Source organism: Numenius arquata, chromosome 13 (genome assembly GCF_964106895.1).
Source record: "Numenius arquata chromosome 13, bNumArq3.hap1.1, whole genome shotgun sequence".
NCBI lineage: Eukaryota > Metazoa > Chordata > Aves > Charadriiformes > Scolopacidae > Numenius > Numenius arquata.
The window spans coordinates 11,271,654-11,288,423 of NC_133588.1; the positions used below are offsets into that span (position 1 = coordinate 11,271,654).

A 16,770-nucleotide genomic window follows, 5' to 3' on the forward strand; every position below is an offset into this window, starting at 1 on the left:
GGGAGGGGGATGGACATGGGGGGGTACCTCCCGGCCTGAGCTCGGGCGAGTGGCCACATCCTGCCTGCCCGCAGGTGTGGAGCATCACCTACCAGAGCTGGCTGACCTTCGTGCTGCTGCTCTGGTCATGCCTCATCTGGATAGTGCGAAGCCGGCATCACTTCGCCATGCTCTGCTCGCCCTTCCTCCTCCTCTACGGCATCGCTCTCTGCAGCCTGCAGTACGTCTGGGGCATGGACCTGGCCCCCGAGCTGCCCACCCACATCAGCTTCATGAGCCTCAAGCAGCTGGGGCTGGAGCACCCCGTGTATCCCTGCTTGGACCTGGGAGCCAAGGTAAGCCCAATGTCCTCGTCCCTGTCCTTGCTGGCACCTGGCTGTCCTCACTCACCACCTCTCCCCACAGCTCATGTTCACCCTCACCTTCTGGCTGCTGCTGCGGGACTTCGTTAAGCAGAAGCTGCTAACGAGGAGGTGCCCAGCCACCCCGCTCTTGGAGGTGACCGTCTCAGAGGCAGGTAAGGGCTCCTGGTGCCACACACCCAGAGTGACCCTGCGCCGGGCTGAGCATCCCTGGGGTGCAAGTGCCCGGATGCAGGCAGCTGCCGGAGGGGGGATGACACGTGTGCCCCCCGCCTGGCTGCCTGCAGCCCCCTCCCTGCCTTGCAGAGCCCAGCCGGCAGCGGGACATTCTGAAGGCGCTGGGGATCCTGGTGCAGAATTTCTACGCCAAATACTGGATCTGCGTCTGCGCCGGCATGTTCATCGTAGTGAGCTTCGCCGGGCGCCTTGTCGTCTACAAGATCGTCTACATGCTCCTCTTTCTCCTCTGCCTCACCCTCTTCCAGGTATGGGGTGCCAGGGACCCCCTCCCCATCTCCATCTCTGTCACGGCACCGCTGATGTCCCTGTCCCCGCAGGTGTACTACAGCCTGTGGCGCAAGGTGCTGAAGGCCTTCTGGTGGCTGGTGGTAGCGTACACCATGCTGGTGCTCATCACCATCTACACCTTCCAGTTTGAGGACTTCCCCATGTACTGGAGGAACCTGACAGGTTTCACCGATGAGCAGTGAGTGTCCCCAACCCACCGTGGGGTCCTTGCTGCTGCCAACCCTGTGGTGGCACCAGGGCACAGCCAAGGGATGCGTTGCACATGGGGAAACTGAGGCATGGGGGGAGTTAGGGTTGAACCCCGTCGTGCCGGCTTAATGCCCATGCAGGGTGGGATGGATGTGGCCTCACGCTTAGCTTACCCTCCCCTCCCTTTCCAGGCTGGGTGACCTTGGCCTGGAGCAGTTCAGCGTCTCCGAGCTCTTCTCCAGCACCCTCATCCCAGGCTTCTTCCTCCTGGCCTGCATCCTCCAGCTCCATTACTTCCACCATCCATTCATGCGCATCACTGACCTGGAGCACATCCCTGCTGCCACCGCATCACCCTGCCACATCCCCAGGTAGGGCCCCATGCTGGGGTGACCCCTCCCCTGCACCCTGAGACCCCGTTCCTGTACTGACCCCTCCATCCCACAGGCCTGAGGAGCTGCATGGGAGCCGGCTGCTGCGGGATGCCGCTGCTGCTGAGAGCGCTGAGACGGGTGACTCCGACACTGCGTCAGAGGGTACTGGGCAGGGACAGGGGGACGGGGTGGGACGGGATGGGACAGGGTGGGATGGGGTGTCCTCCAAGCCAGGAGGGGTCTGGGGGATTGCAGGGGTGGATTGGGGTGTCCTCCAAGTCTGGGAGGGCCTGAGGATGGACTGGGGTGTCCTCTGAGCCAGGAAGCGGCTGGGAGGCTTCAGGGATAGCTTGGGGCATTCTCCATGCCAGGAAGGGTCTCAGAGGGTATGGGGATAATTGGGGTGTCCTCCAAGCAAGGGAGATTATGAGGATGGTTTGGGGATTCCCAGCCAGGAAGGGGCTGGGAGGGTAAGGAGATAGATTTGGCATGATCCCCAAGTGTGGGAGGTTGTAGAAATGCATTGGGGTGTCCTCCAAGTATGGGAAGATACAGGGGTAGGTTGGAGTGTCCTCCAAGCCAGGGTGGCTGTGGAGGCGTCTGTGACGTTCTGTGTCCCCACAGTGCCCACCAAATGGGGGCTGGTGCTGGAGCGCCTGATCGTGCTGGGCTGGACCTTCTCGGACACGCTGACCCGTGGGCAGGTCTTCATGAGGCGCCTGCTGGAGCTCCACATCCTCAAGCTGGTGGCTCTCTACACCATCTGGGTGGCCCTGCAGGAGGTACCAGCCTCAGGACCCTGGGGTAGGAGGCTTGGCTGAGAACCCCGGGGTGTTGATGCAGCCTTTGCCCCAGGTATCACTGATGAACTTCTTGCTGGTGCTGCTGTGGACCTTTGCCATGCCCTACTGCCGCTTCCGCCACATGGCCTCCTGCCTCTCCACTGTCTGGACCTGCATCATCATCATCTGCAAAATGCTCTACCAGCTCAGGATGGTCGACCCCAACGAGTACTCCAGCAACTGCACACAGGTGCCTGGGCTGCTGGGGGGTGGCCTGGTACTTGGGGTGCTTGTGGCAGCACAGGGGGGGTTCCCTGGCTGGAGGTGGGGTCCAGTGGTGGGGGCGAGGGGTGCTGATGCCTGGTGGTGCTCCCCTTTGCAGCCCCAGTTCAACAACACCAACCTGAACCTGGAGGAGATGGGCAACTCCACGCTCTACCGTGGCCCCGTGGACCCCGCCAACTGGTTCGGCATCCGCAAGGGCTTCCCCAGCCTGGGCTACATCCAGGTGGGCACAGGGACACCCTGTCTGCAGGGACCACGTGGGAGGATGCTCAGGGACATGCCGTGGTCCTGAGCACCCCCTCGTCCTCCCCAGAACCACCTCCTGGTGCTGCTACTGCTGGTGCTCGAAGCGGTGGTGTACCGGCGCCAGGAGTACTACCGCAAGCAGCATCAGCTGGTGGCCCCCGTCACCGAGACTGTCTTTGAGGACATCTCCCGTGAACACCTTGACCATGGCCTCGACAGCTGCGCTAAATATTTCCTCAACTACTTCTATTACAAGTTTGGCTTGGAGGTGGGGAGCGGCCATTGCGGGGGGGGAGGGAGTGTCCCACCGCTCGCAGCACCTTGGGGCTGAGCACCTGCATTTTCCCCCTGCTCCCCAGATCTGCTTCCTGATGACAGTGAACGTGATCGGGCAGCGGATGAACTTCATGGTGATCCTGCACGGCTGCTGGCTGGTTGTCATCCTGACGCGGCGCCGGCGGGCGGCCATTGCCCACCTCTGGCCCAAATACTGCCTCTTCCTTGTCATCTTCTTCCTCTACCAGTACCTGCTGTGCGTGGGCATGCCGCCCGCCCTCTGCCTGGGTAAGGGGTAGGGGGCATGGGGGGCAGCTTTGCAAGGCTCAGGGAGCTGGAGGTCCATGCGTGGGCAGGCTGCCCACCCTGGGTACGGTGTCGGGAGGCTGGCATTGAGTGTGCCCACCGCCCCCCAGACTATCCGTGGCGCTGGAGCCGGACCCTCCCCATCAGCTCGGCACTCATCAAGTGGCTCTACTTGCCCGACTTCTTCATACCCCCCAAATCCACCAACCTCATCAGTGAGTAATCCCTCAGCCCCAGTCAACCCTCTGCTTGTGGGGTACCCCAGCCCCTGATATCCCTCTGCCCATGGGGTACCCCGTCTCCCCCCTTTCTAGCTCCTGGCAGTTCTCTCCCCATGGGGTACCCCATTCCCCGTGAGCCCTCTTGCCATTGGGGTGCCCTGTCCCCCCCTTTCCAGCCCCTGATAGCCCCCTGCCCATTGGGCACCCCAGCCCCTGGTAGCCCCCTGCCTGTGGGGTGCCCTCTCCCCAGCCTCCAGCCCCTGGCACCCATGGGGCAACCCTAGCCATGGGGGTCCCATCCTGCCCCAAGGAGGGTGAGCAGAGGGGAGGTGGGAGGGAAGCCGGACGGGGTAGAAGGAGCCCCCCCTTTTTTTCCCCCCAATCTGAGCCATGTTCCTGCAGATGACTTCGTGCTGCTGCTGTGTGCGGCCCAGCAATGGCGGGTGTTCGAGGCCGAGCGCACTGAGGAGTGGCTGCAGGCGGCTGGCGAGAACTCTGACCGGCTCGACCTGGAGCGGGACCCCCACAACCCCACGCCCAACTTCATCCACTGCCGGTGGGCACCCACGAGCTGGGGATGGGACAGGCTGGGCCACCGGGGGCCATGGGGTGGGACCTCCCCTCTAGGATGGGACCCCTTGGGGTATGGACAGGATGGGACCTGCAGGCAGTGAGACCTGCTGTGTCCCTAGGATGGGGGTGGGACCCCACCAGCGCTGGGACCCTTTTGTGCCAGGGAAGACATCAGCCCCATGCTGGGCTGGGACAGGACACCCCCCATGGCTGGAGCAGGACCCCCTGCTAGGATGGTATCCTCAGATCTGGGAGAGGAGCACCCTGGGGCTGTGATGGAAGGAGATTCAGTGGTCTGGGACACCTCTGGTGATGGTGCAGGACCCCCATGGGAACTGGGACCCCATAGACTGGGACAAGGCACTTTCCCCCCCCAAGACAGGGCTGATGTGGGGACTGGGACCATGCTGGTTTGGCTGGGGTGTTGGGTAGCACCTTGCTGCACCCCAAAACCACCTAGTTTTGGCACCACCTAGTGCCAAGCGTGAGTGCTGGGGAAGGGTCAGGGACCCTTCTCTGAGCGCCCCATCCCACAGGTCATACCTGGACATGGCGAAGGTGGTGGTCTTCCGCTACCTCTTCTGGTTCGTCCTGGTGGTGGTCTTCATCACTGGGGCCAATCGCATCAGCCTCTTCGGCCTCGGCTACCTGCTGGCCTCCTTCTACCTTCTTCTCTTTGGCACTGCCATGCTGCGCAAGCCGGCACGGGCTCGCCTTGTGCTCTGGGACTGCCTCATCCTCTACAACATCACCGTCATCATCTCCAAAAACATGCTGTCGGTGAGGACTGCCAGGCCCTGGCCATGCAGTGGCCTCTGAACTGCTCCTCGGGGCCACCCACCCCCTGGGCATCCCCTGGGGAGGGGACGGGTGGCAGCACTGTCCCCATGTTGCTGTCCCTGGGCCAACCCCACGCTCTGCCCTCTCTCCCCGCAGCTCCTCTCCTGCGTCTTCGTGCAGCAGATGCAGAGCGACTTCTGCTGGGTGATCCAGCTCTTCAGCCTGGTCTGCACCGTCAAGGGCTACTATAACCGTGAGCGCTGGCCTGCGGGGGGAGCCCTGGGTGCTGCCCTGCCTGAACTGGTGGGGCTGGAGTTGCTGGTTTGGGCTGCTGCCTGACCTGCCCCCACCTCTGCCTGCCAGCCAAGGAGATGGCCAAGGACGAGGACTGCTCGCTGCCCGTGGAGGAGGCGGGCGTCATCTGGGACAGCATCTGCTTCTTCTTCCTTCTGCTCCAGCGCCGCATCTTCCTCAGCTACTACTTCTTGCACGTCATGCTGGACCTCCAGGCCTGTGCCCTGCAGGCCTCCAGGTGGGGCTGGGGTCCTGGAGGGTCCCCGCGGGTGCCGGGGTGCCAGTGCCTCCCCTCACCCTCCTGCTGTCCCCACAGGGGTGTCGCGCTGTTCAAGGCCAGCATCCTGAAGAGCATGCACTTCCACCGTTTAGCTGAGAAGAAGTCGCTGGCCCAGCTGAAGCGGCAGTGAGTGGGTTTTGGGGGACACTTGGGACCCCCCCACCCTGCAGCCGCCACCACCTTGGGACCCCCCCCATGTGGGCGGGGTGGATGGGGGTGCCCCTGGGGGAGTTTGGTGGGAGCAAGATGCACAGCAGCCTCTGCCTGGCAGGATGGAGCGGATCCGAGCCAAGCAGGAGAAGTACCACCAGGAGCGGCTGCCCAGGAGCACTGGCGAGGGGCAGGATGAGGGCAGCCCAGGTGAGAGCCGGGGGGGGGGTCTCCCCCAACCCCCCCACCCCTCTCTGGGCACAGCAGGGTGACCATGACCCATCGCCGATGCCTGTCCTGGTGGAGCGTTGCGGTGAACCCCCCTCCCTTCCCTGCCTGGCTCACCCCCATGCCGGGGGTGGGTGCACTGAGTGTGACTGTGCTCAGCCCCCCCCCCCATCTGCTGTTCCACAGCACCCAGCAGCCCAGTGGACCCTTCCCAGCAGAGGGAGCGGTGGTGGCGGCCGTGGTTAGACCACGCCACAGGTACTGCCCCGGCACAGGGGCTATAACAGGGTGCAGCCCGTCGGCAAGGTCCCTCCGCCGGGGACCACTAACACCAGCGGGGAGCGGTGGTGACGGTGCTTTGGGCAAGGTGACACTCTGCATGTCCCCCGACCCTGTGCTCGGCTGCGGGGCACTAACCAGGGCTTCTCTACTTCCCAGCACTAACGGGGTGTTGGGCTGGGGGTGCCGGGCTGGGTTTTGGGGTTAGCGGTATCGGTTGCCTCTGAGTGCCAGCACTGGCGGGTTTGTCCCCAGTGGAGATCCCCATGGGTGTCCTCGGCACCGTGCCGGCAGCACCGTGTCAGGCAGAGAGCCTTGGGGAGTCAGCGGCTGTGCTGTGACACCCTATGCCATGCCACCGGGTACCGGCCGTGCTGTGAGACCATGTGGCGTGTCACTGGCCGTGCTGTGACACCCTGTGCTGCCCCGGCAGTGCTGCATTCGGGGGAATACTTCCTCTTCGAGTCGGACAGCGAGGAGGAGGAGGAGGCGGCGGTGACGGAGGAGCTGCGGCCAGGCAGGCAGAGCGCCTTCCAGGTGAGCATGGCTGGGGTGCTGGGGGAAGTCTCATAGCGCCCGCAGGGAACTGACAGCCCCTCTTTTTTCCCTCCCCAAGCTCGCCTACCAGGCCTGGGTGACCAACACCAGGACAGTGCTGCAGCAGCAGCCGGAGTCACCCGGTGCCGAGGTTACTGCAGGTGGGTCTGGTTCTGCTGGAGGGGGTGGGAGGGGATGCAGCCCTGACCCACACCCACTCTTTGCTCTGGCTGCTGTTGGCATCCCATAATGGGGCATCGCCTCGTTGGGGTTCCTGGTGTGTGTGGAATCTCTGATGGCTACGATGGGGTTGAGGACAAGCCGTGCAGCTCTCCTTTGGTGGCCAGACTGGATTTTAAGCTGGATGGGGGCGACGAGGGATGAGGCAATGAGCAGGAGAGCCCCACAGGGGGCCAGAAACAATGTCCTACTACCTCTTCCCGGGGTGGGGGGGTCTGAACCTTGCAGGGGACAGCGGAAGGAGGGAGGAGTTGGAGGCACCCGAAGAGGCTGAAGGCCAGGAGGAAGAGGAGGAAGGCTCTGGTAGGTGGGCAGCACAAGGGGGTGCTGGTGGGGTGCCAATAGGCACGAAGTCACCCCCCCCCCGCCCTCTCCTCACCCTGGCAGAGCGGAGCAACGTGGTGCAGCGGGCGCTGAACACCCTGCGGTTCCTGTGGGTGCTGTGCCGGGCCATGGTGGATGGGCTGACCCAGTGGCTGGACGCCTGCACCCAGGAACATGCCGACATGTCCAACGTCCTGCGCCTTGAGAGATACGTCCTCACGTGCCGCCTGGCCAGGGTGAGCCCAGGGGGCACAGCAGGGTACAGGGAGGGTGGTGGCAGCCCTGTGGCAGCACTGACCCCCTGTCTGTTGCAGGGAGAGGACATGCACCGTGGGGTCCTGGATGAGCTCTACCTGCCGCCATCGGAGGAGCCACCCGAGGAGCTGAGCCCACAAGGGTCCGGGGGTGCAGACCCCCAAAACGGCGTTGCTTCCAGGCAGGTGCATAGATACCCCCTGAGGGGGCAGCCGGCAGCGCCACGGGCAGGGGTTGGCGGGCAGGAGGCTCACCCCTCTCCCCGTGCTGTCCCCAGTGTGCACCAAGGTGACACCCTCGCCCCGGAAGGATACCCACTGCCCGGCAGCCGGGAGTCAGTGACCCAGGGGTCCCAGGTGGGTGGATCTCAAGAACTCCTGGCCCTGCCCCAGAACCGGAACCGGACGGCCAGCGAGCTCCTCCTGAGCAGGTATGGGGGATGTGGGGACCGTGGGGCTGGGGCTGGGGGGTGGCAGGTCTGGCTCACCCCCCTGTACCCCACAGGAGGGTATGCTTCTCTGAGCTGGAAGAGTCTGAGAGGTTTTATCGGTCCCACAACCGGTTCCTGAAGCTGCTGCTGGCTGGCTATCGCTGTGTGACCGCCCACTCTGAGCTGCTCTGCTACTTCATCATCATCCTCAACAACATGGTGACCGCCTCCGTCATCTCCCTCTTCCTGCCCATCCTTGTCTTCCTCTGGGCCATGCTCTCCATCCCCCGGCCCAGCAAGCGGTTCTGGATGACAGCCATCATCTTCACTGAGGTGCGCAGAGGATGGCTGGAGAGGGCATGATGCCACCCCATCCCCTGGCTGCCACCTGCTGACCCGAATGTCCCCACAGGTCATGGTGGTAGTGAAATACCTCTTCCAGTTTGGGTTCTTCCCCTGGAATGGCTATGCTATGCTGGTGCGCAATGAGGGCAAGCCCTTCTTCCCACCCCGCATCCTGGGCTTGGAGAAGACTGACAACTACATCAAGTATGACCTCATCCAGCTCCTGGCACTCTTCTTCCATCGCTCCCTGCTGTTGGTGAGTCCTGGAACATGGGCACTACTGTGGGCATTGCCTGGGTGGGCATCCCTGGGAGCTGGAGGTGCTCCTGGGGGTGATGGGGGCTCTGGAGAGCACCCAGTGGATGCTTGGTGGCTCTGGTTTCTGCCCAAAGCACCCATTGCTGGTTGGATCCTTGGGGTGCAACGGGAGCTGATGCTGCAGGATAGGGGGTGAGGTGCATGGGGTGGGGGAACCCCGTCCCACTGACCACACTCCTCCCCAGGCCTATGGGCTGTGGGACCATGAGGAGGACCCCTTCGCCAAGAAGGAGGCAGAGGTGGAGCGGGCAGAGGAGGAGGAGAAGCGGGAGGAAGCAGTGTCCCCGCCGTTGCCAGTGGATGAGGAAAGGACGGAGGCGCTGGCAGAGCTGGAGGCACCGGGTGCAGCCACGGGGCCAGAGCAGGAGGGCAACGTGGGGCAGGAAGAGAAGGGCAAGGGCACACAGCTCCGCTTCAGGAGGAAGAGATGGCGGAGGAAGAAGCAGCTAGAGGCAACTCCAGAGGAAGGTGAGTGCTGATCCCCAGCCCTCACTCCCCGATAAGGGGCAAGGCTGGCGTCCCCCAGGGCGGAGGGGTGCTGGGGCTGGGTGGGATGCGGCCCCACAAGACCCTGGACTGTCACCCATGCTGTGCCTCACCCCCAGAGCATGTGGAGGTGGAGGAAAAGGAGGAGGTGGAAGAGAAGAAGGAGGAGGAGGAGGAAAATAAGGAGGAGGAAGAAGAGGCAAAACAGAGCCACGCTCAGAAGAAGCTGAAGGCATTTGGGCTGCGGGTCAAGCTCTTCTTCCTCAACATGTGAGTGCCCTGTGGCGCTGGTTGGGGTGGGGGAATGTGGAGTGCAGCCCCCTCAGTCATCTTTCCCCTCTGTCCCCTGTCACCTCCAGGGCACAGAACGTATACCAGCCAGTGCGTGGATTCTTCTGGGACATCTTGCACACCCAGCACCGGGCAGCCACTGATGTCTATGCCTTCATGTTCCTGGCTGACGTGGTCGACTTCATCATCATCATCTTCGGCTTCTGGGCCTTTGGGGTGAGCAGGGGGTTCCTGCAGGGCACCAACCAGCCAGCTCCCACCACGGGGTCAGGCTGGGCAATATCCTGACCTCTCCTGCATCCCCAGAAACACTCAGCGGCCACCGACATCACCTCCTCACTGTCAGATAACCAAGTGCCACAGGCCTTCCTGGTCATGCTGCTCATCCAGTTCACCACCATGGTCATCGACCGTGCGCTCTACCTCCGCAAGACCGTGCTGGGCAAGCTCATCTTCCAGGTCATCCTGGTCTTCGGCATCCACCTCTGGATGTTCTTCATCCTGCCAGCTGTCACCGAAAGGTACCAAGCATCCCCCAAGGATGTCTTCAAGGGCACAGTGTGGTTCTAAGGTGGCACGTCTCTGTCCCCAACCCCATGAGGTGGCCCAGCTTATCCGGAGAGGTGGCCAGAGGGGTGACATTTCTCTCCCACAGGTTGTTCAGTCTCAACACAGTCGCCCAGCTGTGGTACTTTGTGAAGTGCATCTACTTCTCGCTGTCAGCCTACCAGATCCGCTGTGGCTACCCCACCCGCATCCTGGGCAACTTCCTCACCAAGAAATACAACCACCTCAACCTCTTCCTCTTCCAAGGGTACTGCATGGGGTCACACAGACACCTGGGTGCCCAGAGGGTGCAGTAACAGCACCTGGGTGCCCAGAGGGTGCAATAACAGCCCCCTCTTCCTGTGTACCCCCCAGGTTTCGCCTCGTGCCCTTCCTGGTGGAGCTGCGGGCTGTCATGGACTGGGTCTGGACAGATACCACGCTGTCCCTCTCCAACTGGATGTGCGTGGAGGACATCTATGCCAACATCTTCATCATCAAGTGCAGCCGCGAGACAGAGAAGGTACGGCTCCAACAGGCTGGGAAGGGACCCCAGTAAGCGCCTTGTTGCTTGGGATCCCCCTAAGCCTACCTGGCACCATGTGCTGTCTCCCCTCCCCCAGAAATACCCCCAGCCCAAGGGGCAGAAGAAGAAGAAGATTGTGAAGTATGGCATGGGGGGCCTCATCATCCTCTTCCTCGTGGCCATCATCTGGTTCCCGCTGCTCTTCATGTCGCTGGTGCGCTCTGTGGTGGGCGTTGTGAACCACCCCATCGACGTCACTGTCACCCTCAAACTGGGGGGGTATGAGGTGAGGATACAGGGGAGGTGCTGGGGGTGCCCAGCTCGGACGCTGGGGTCCTGTGCCCCGCTGACAGTGCCCCGCTGACAGTGCCCTGCCCCCCCACAGCCACTGTTCACCATGAGTGCCCAGCAACAATCCATCCAACCCTTCACCCCCGAGGACTATGCAGACCTCACCAACGAGTTTGAGAGGCAGCCGGTAAATCCCACCCCCCCAAATCCCCCATCCTGCTCCATCCTGCTGCGAGGCTGGCAGAGCTGGGGGCTGCTGCGGGCTGCGGGTGTCCTTGGGTGGGGGCTGAGCTGTCCGTCCCTCCCCCCCCACTTCCCCGGCACTAGGTGGCCATGCAGTTCATCACACTCTATGGCTACGAGGACATCGTGACAGCCCGCATCGAAGGCAGCTCGGGCTCGCTCTGGAGCATCAGCCCCCCCAGCCGGGAGCAGATGCAGCGGGAGCTGCAGAACGGCACCTCCGATATCACCCTCCGCCTCACCTGGACCTTCCAGAGGTACCGCCGGCATGGCGGGGTGGGGAGGCAGCCATGCCTGCACCCCCCACACACATACACACTCAGCCTCTGCTGCCTGCTCTGCCTGCAGGGACCTGGGCAAGGGGGGGACGGTGGAGCACACCTACGACAAGCACACCACTGACCTGCAGCCTGGCGCACGCCAACGTGTGGAGCTGGCCCAGCTCCTGCAGGGCACCCGCAGCACCCCCGTGTGAGTGTCCCTGGGGAGGGGACACCTCCCCCGCCTCATGCTCGGGGGGGGGTGGTGTGTGTTTTTTTTTTCCCTTCACCCTGCTCACCCCACTCTCTTGCAGGCGAGTGCCCAACCTCTTCCCTAAATACATCCGGGCACCCAATGGCCCTGAAGCCACCCCGGTCAAGCAGCTGCTGCCAGGTGCGTCCTACGATGTGTGCTTCCCTCCCCCAAAAAAAAAAAATAAAATCGGTGTTGAGGCCACAGCAGTGGCCATGCTGTGCCCTGACGGTGCCACCCTCTCGGCAGATGGGGAGGACAGCTACCTGGATGTGGAGGTGCAGCTGAAACGGGAGCGTGCAGGTGCCGGCCGAGGGAGCGACAGCTTCTTGGAGTGGTGGGTTGTGCGGCTGAAAGAGCCCCCCAGCCGCGACGGCAACATCCTCCCCATGGTCATCTTCAACGATAAAGTCAGCCCCCCCAGCCTGGGCTTCTTGGCTGGCTACGGGTACGTGGAGGGAGTGCAGGGGGTGGCGGTGGGGGACCACCTGGCTGCATCCCAAAAGGGTTGCAAAGCTGGGGGGGGGTGGGGTGGGATACAGGATGTTCCCCCCACCCACCCCCTTGCAGGATCATGGGGCTGTACGTCTCCATCGTGCTGGTGATCGGGAAGTTCGTGCGGGGTTTCTTCAGCGAGATCTCGCACTCCATCATGTTCGAGGAGCTGCCCTGCGTGGACCGCATCCTGAAGCTGTGCCAGGACATCTTCCTGGTGCGGGAGACAGGCGAGCTGGAGCTGGAAGAGGAGCTCTACGCCAAGCTCATCTTCCTCTACCGCTCCCCTGAGACCATGATCAAGTGGACACGGGAGAAGGAGTAAGGGGAAGGGGCTCTGGGCCACCTCTCCTTCCAGGGGACATCACCGTCAATGCCTTAACCAGCCCCCCCCGAAAGCTGGGGCCGCATCCTGCTGGGGGAGGCAGTGGGACGCAGGGTACTCGGCACTCGCTTTTAGGGAGGATGTTTTTCTTAACGTTGCTTTGAGGCCGTCCGACCTGCGGAGACCACGTTGTGCCTTCCTGGGGCCGGGGGACAGGAGCTGCGCCCCCGTCCCCCCGCCCCCCTCCAGCCCCCACCTGCTGGGCACCCCTGGCTGTTGTGGAAGGGGGAGGATGGGGGTGTCAGGAGCTGGCCCGTTCCCCCTCCCTGCTCTCCCCAGTCCTGCTCCAGAACCAGGTTGAACTCAAAAGCAATAGCCCCCCAGCATGGGGGGCCCTGGGTCGTAGCCGCCCCCTAGCTGAGGGTGGGGCTGGCAGCCCCAGCTGGACTCTAGACACTTGTTGTGACTTCGTTTTTGGTTTTGTTTTTTGTTGGTTTTTTTTTTTTTTTTTTTTTTATTAATTCAAATGGTTTATTTATACAGATATCTAATAAAACAAAGCTGAGGCCTCCCCGGCTCATGTGCAGCTGGGGTAGGGAGAAAGGGGTGCGGGGTGGGCCTAGGGATCTGCTGCCTCCGGGGGGTACCAGCACTCTTAGCCCCCACATCGAATGGGGGCTGGGAGCTTTCCCTGCCCCCCAGCTGTAACCAAAATGGGGTGTAAAAGCAGCTGCCTGGGTGCCAGGGGTCGCCAGAGGTGCCGGTCCTCCACCATCCCGGGGGGAGTGCCACCCTGCCCCACCGATGCACCAGAGGGATGGGGGTCTGTGTGCCCCGCTGCCCCCAGCCCTTTCAGCTCTTGCCGGACTCTTCATTCTCCAGCGGGACCTCCTGGCTCTGCTGCTCCATCTGTGCCCTGGAAGGGATGGACATGGCATGGATGGACGTGGCATCGGGGACTGAGCCAGCGGGGAGGGGAGGGGACCCCAGTACCTGAGGATCCTGCGCTGGGCCTCGGCACGCACGTAGGGTGGCAGCGTGGCAAGGGGGCCCTGCAAGAGAGGAGATGTGGGGATGGGGACTCCCATCCCCAAGGAGAGCCACCCTGCTGTGCCCCGAAAGCCTTACCAGTTCCTTGAAGGTGAGGCGGCAGCCGTAGCACAGCAGTGGGATGAAGGCAGCTTTGCTCTCAGCCCTGTGGGGATAGGGACCCTCAGATGTGCTGGCACGGTGGCCCCAGTGCCAGCATGACATCCCCCCTTCCCCCATGCTCACCCTGCTGCTGGAGCGTCCTGGCAGCACCTGTCCCCCACCGGCTCGGTCTCCTCCATGATTAGCGTGGGCTCCAGGGCCAACTCCTCCTCTGCAAGAGCCAGAGAACAGGCCATGTGATTGTAGCTGCATGGCTGCCCCCCACCCCTAATACCCCTCATTGCCCCCCCTACTCACCCCCAGCGATGTCCAGGGCGCACAGGCAGAGCAGGCAGCGCTGGGACTCGCTGCTCGCCTTGGCTGGAGCTGGGCTCAGCTTCTCACCTGTCCTGCAGCCAACGTGGCGGGGTGAGGGGTGCACACTGCTCACCCCCAACTCCCCCCCCCGCCCTCCACACCAGAGTGCCCGTGCGCAGGGGACACCGTACCTGTAGACGGTGCTGATGGTGGAGGGGAAATCCTCCTGCAGGCCCAGAAGGAAGCGCTCTATCAGGTGGTGGATGCTGGGCTTCTCCTGGCGCTGGAGGAGCAAGCAGAGAGGACAGGGATGGGATGGTGGGGGTGCCATCTTCATCGTGGGGACATGAAGCTTGGGATCCCCCTGTGGGGTGCGGGGGACATCCCTACCTTGGTGGAAAGGGGTGGTGCGATGATGGTGGGGACATTGAAGAAGTGGTTGTAGAAGGCGATCTCCTTGGCCATGTACTCCCGCATGGGACGCACCACCATCACATCACCATGGCGGTTGTCCACAAAGCCCTGCAGGTGCATGGCTACTGAGGGACCGACCACATTCCCACCAAGCCGCAGACCCCTCCTACGGCATTGTGCCAGGTGAGGACAGCCATCCCCAGCTCAGGGACGGGGTACCGGCAGGCTGCTCACCGTGTCAACAGCGAGGAAGGCACCACGACCCAGCGCCAGGTTGGTGAGGAGCTTGATGGCCACACGGGTGCAGCTCTCGCCCGTCATCACCTTGGTGTAGCCCCTGGTCCGGGCTGTCTGCAGGATGAGGTGGGTCCTGGGGGACAAGGTGACACCGGCTCAGAGCTACTGTGCCATGCCCGTTGCCAGCGCCAGGTAGGATTGGCCCCTCACCGCAGCATCTGCAGCAGCTCCTCTCTCGCTGTCGTTGTCTCCACGGCCTTGAAAAGCTGCAGCAGCTCCTGGGTGCGGGCAGCGGTGGGCAGGCGGGGGGTGGCTGGGGACCCTGCAGGTGCATCCTGGGTGCCGAGGCCAGGCAATAAGGTGCCACCATCCCCACCCCCCTCCTGCCGCTGCTGCTGGATGAAGCCCTCCACGGCCTCCTTGTAGGACGAGTTGGGCTTGCTGGACTTCTCCGGCCCCGGCTGCAAGATGGATGCGGGCAGCTCCAGCGCCTGTGGGGCAGAGATAAGTACCAGGGGGAGGCTGGGGGCGGTCAGGTGTGTCCTCCCAACCCCTGCCACCCCCATACCTCCTCTAGGTGGGCCAGGTGGTAGGGGAAGCCGGTCGCCTGCAGCAAGGTCTCCATGCAGGCCAGGCTCTGCTCCCGCTGTGCCGTGCTCTGCCCACGCACCGCTCCCTCTGCAAGGCAGACAGGCAGCGCCAGGGCCACCGCGACAGTGAGGAGGGGGCACCCACCCCATCCCCTGGGGTTAGGGGGACACCCCAGGGTGCCACAGCCTCACTGGGCTGGGTGGCAGCCCCCAGTCCTGGCACGGCGCAGATGGACCCTACACCGGGGGTGGGCAGTGGGGCAGGGAATGGGCAGCAAAGGGGCAGCGGGACTAAGCCTTACCGTCAACGTAGATGAGGCCAGGGACGAAGCGGAGCTTCTTGGCTGTCTCCCTGCTGAGCCCCTGGCAGAGGCACAGGGTGAGGGAGGTGGGTGAGCCGTGTCCCCCTCCCCAATGTCCCCCCATCATCCCCACTCTCACCTCCTGGACCTGCCGGAGCATGGCGCTGGAGGCTGGCCCCCCTGACAGTGCCAGCAACACCTGTGGGGACAGGAGGGATGGTCACCAGTCCCACCTCTAGCACCCAGGTCACCCCAGTGACCATGTCGTGTCCCCCCCCCCAGTACCTTCTCTCCTGGGAAGATGACACGGTTCTTGCCCAGCATTGCGCGGAACTTGTGCACGAAATACTCATGGAAGCAGTTGCTGTGGGAACACAGCCATGAGCCATGGCATGTCCCACGGCCCCCAGACCTCATGTCCCCCAACCCTAACATCCCTGAGTCCCTTCTCGCTGAGGCCTGCTGTCCCCAGACCTTGATAACCCTGAGACCCAGTGTTCCCAAGCTCTGATGTTCCCAAGCCCTGCTGTCCCGGAGATGTTTCCAAACCCCAATGTCCCCAAGACCTGCATCCCCAAGCCCTGCTGTCCCCAAGTCTTGGTGTCCCAGTGACCCAATGCCCCCAAGCCCTTATGTCCCCGAGTCCTATGTCCCCACACACTGCAGCCCCCCATCCCCATCCCATCCCAGTCCCTCACCGGCAGAAGGCATCCCCGAGGCGGATGATGAGGGCAGCAGAGCCCTGTTTGCACTTCATGCAGGGCCGTGGGTGGCTGTAGGAACACAGACGGTCACCGGGGTCACAGGACCCCAACCCACCCTAAGGGCGGTACCGAGCGGGGGGGAGAGCGGCGATCCCGGTCCTTGACCCACCCCAGGGGATACCGGGGACAATACCGGGAAGGTACCGCTGGCAGCACTGGGAGATACTGGGGAGGTACCAGAGGAGTACCGGGGGGGGAGCATCGGAGGTGACACGGGGGGCAGTATCGGGGGCAACGCCAGAGGCAGCACCGGGGGTACTGGAGAGATACCGTGTACAGCACCGGAGGGTACCCAGGGCTGCCATGGGGGGATACTGGGGACAGCAACGGCGGGGTACCGAGGAATACCGGGGACAGCAGCGGGCGGTACCAGGGGCAGCACGGGAGGGAGTACCGGAGGGATAACAGGGACAATACCGGGGGGTACCGGCGGGGTGCTGGGGACGGTAAGGGGAGCGGCCCCGGGGGGGCCAGCCCGTATCCCGGGTCGGGCTCCTACCTGTGTGGCGGGAGGCGGCGGCGCCGTGCCGGTGCCGTGTCCGCCCCGCACCCTCCATCCTCCTCCGCCGCGTCGCACATGGCGGTGCCGTTACAGCCCAGTCCTGTTCCGTTCCGCACCGCTCCGCTCAGCCTCGCTCCCGGCGCGCAGCGATGACGTAACGGCGCGCGGTGACGTCAAGGCGTCGCCCCCCTCGC

General features: G+C 63.5%; 2 protein-coding genes across 3 annotated transcripts in view; one reads left to right on the forward strand and one right to left on the reverse strand.

Annotated features, from left to right (window-relative positions):
- The window catches only part of PIEZO1 (piezo type mechanosensitive ion channel component 1 (Er blood group)), a 24,930-nt gene extending 12,043 nt beyond the window's left edge, over positions 1–12,887 (forward strand). The window contains exons 11-50 of the mRNA XM_074158161.1: positions 75–335; positions 406–517; positions 669–847; positions 920–1,068; positions 1,271–1,450; positions 1,527–1,615; positions 2,078–2,235; positions 2,309–2,485; positions 2,618–2,743; positions 2,834–3,034; positions 3,126–3,330; positions 3,459–3,563; positions 3,972–4,125; positions 4,679–4,922; positions 5,079–5,175; positions 5,286–5,454; positions 5,533–5,622; positions 5,768–5,856; positions 6,061–6,132; positions 6,587–6,690; positions 6,770–6,851; positions 7,159–7,233; positions 7,318–7,490; positions 7,569–7,690; positions 7,787–7,939; positions 8,014–8,272; positions 8,352–8,540; positions 8,788–9,070; positions 9,208–9,358; positions 9,448–9,595; positions 9,686–9,900; positions 10,035–10,193; positions 10,301–10,448; positions 10,549–10,737; positions 10,837–10,929; positions 11,070–11,242; positions 11,334–11,456; positions 11,560–11,639; positions 11,748–11,946; positions 12,069–12,887. Of these exons, the coding sequence (XP_074014262.1) occupies positions 75–335; positions 406–517; positions 669–847; positions 920–1,068; positions 1,271–1,450; positions 1,527–1,615; positions 2,078–2,235; positions 2,309–2,485; positions 2,618–2,743; positions 2,834–3,034; positions 3,126–3,330; positions 3,459–3,563; positions 3,972–4,125; positions 4,679–4,922; positions 5,079–5,175; positions 5,286–5,454; positions 5,533–5,622; positions 5,768–5,856; positions 6,061–6,132; positions 6,587–6,690; positions 6,770–6,851; positions 7,159–7,233; positions 7,318–7,490; positions 7,569–7,690; positions 7,787–7,939; positions 8,014–8,272; positions 8,352–8,540; positions 8,788–9,070; positions 9,208–9,358; positions 9,448–9,595; positions 9,686–9,900; positions 10,035–10,193; positions 10,301–10,448; positions 10,549–10,737; positions 10,837–10,929; positions 11,070–11,242; positions 11,334–11,456; positions 11,560–11,639; positions 11,748–11,946; positions 12,069–12,318 (6,225 nt within the window). The 3' untranslated portion in view covers positions 12,319–12,887. The remainder of the gene's footprint in view (positions 1–74; positions 336–405; positions 518–668; positions 848–919; positions 1,069–1,270; positions 1,451–1,526; positions 1,616–2,077; positions 2,236–2,308; positions 2,486–2,617; positions 2,744–2,833; positions 3,035–3,125; positions 3,331–3,458; positions 3,564–3,971; positions 4,126–4,678; positions 4,923–5,078; positions 5,176–5,285; positions 5,455–5,532; positions 5,623–5,767; positions 5,857–6,060; positions 6,133–6,586; positions 6,691–6,769; positions 6,852–7,158; positions 7,234–7,317; positions 7,491–7,568; positions 7,691–7,786; positions 7,940–8,013; positions 8,273–8,351; positions 8,541–8,787; positions 9,071–9,207; positions 9,359–9,447; positions 9,596–9,685; positions 9,901–10,034; positions 10,194–10,300; positions 10,449–10,548; positions 10,738–10,836; positions 10,930–11,069; positions 11,243–11,333; positions 11,457–11,559; positions 11,640–11,747; positions 11,947–12,068) is intronic.
- On the reverse strand, positions 12,768–16,696 carry CTU2 (cytosolic thiouridylase subunit 2). Of its 2 annotated transcripts, XM_074158163.1 has the most exons (15): positions 16,574–16,696; positions 16,009–16,083; positions 15,596–15,674; positions 15,450–15,509; positions 15,311–15,371; positions 14,987–15,096; positions 14,629–14,909; positions 14,416–14,551; positions 14,158–14,289; positions 13,959–14,050; positions 13,768–13,859; positions 13,594–13,681; positions 13,447–13,513; positions 13,312–13,370; positions 12,838–13,234 (listed from the first exon to the last, which is right to left on the reverse strand). In XM_074158163.1, the coding sequence occupies exons 1-15, from the start codon at positions 16,651–16,653 to the stop codon at positions 13,171–13,173; spliced, it is 1,476 nt and encodes a 491-aa protein (XP_074014264.1). In that variant the 5' UTR covers positions 16,654–16,696; the 3' UTR covers positions 12,838–13,170. The 2 variants fall into 2 exon arrangements, with proteins under 2 accessions (XP_074014263.1, XP_074014264.1); XM_074158162.1 differs by having other exon boundaries at positions 12,768–13,370; positions 16,574–16,692.
- Between the last annotated feature and the right edge of the window lie 74 nt (positions 16,697–16,770).

Coding starts and splice junctions, on each gene's coding strand:
- CTU2 (XM_074158162.1), bottom strand. CDS start 16,653: ATGTGCGACGCGGCGGAGGAGGATGGAGGGTGCGGGGCGGACACGGCA. Junction 14,051..14,157: donor CACCACCCCTTTCCACCAAG/GTAGGGATGTCC, acceptor TTGCTCCTCCAG/CGCCAGGAGAAGCCCAGCAT. Junction 13,514..13,593: donor CAGGACGCTCCAGCAGCAGG/GTGAGCATGGGG, acceptor CTATCCCCACAG/GGCTGAGAGCAAAGCTGCCT.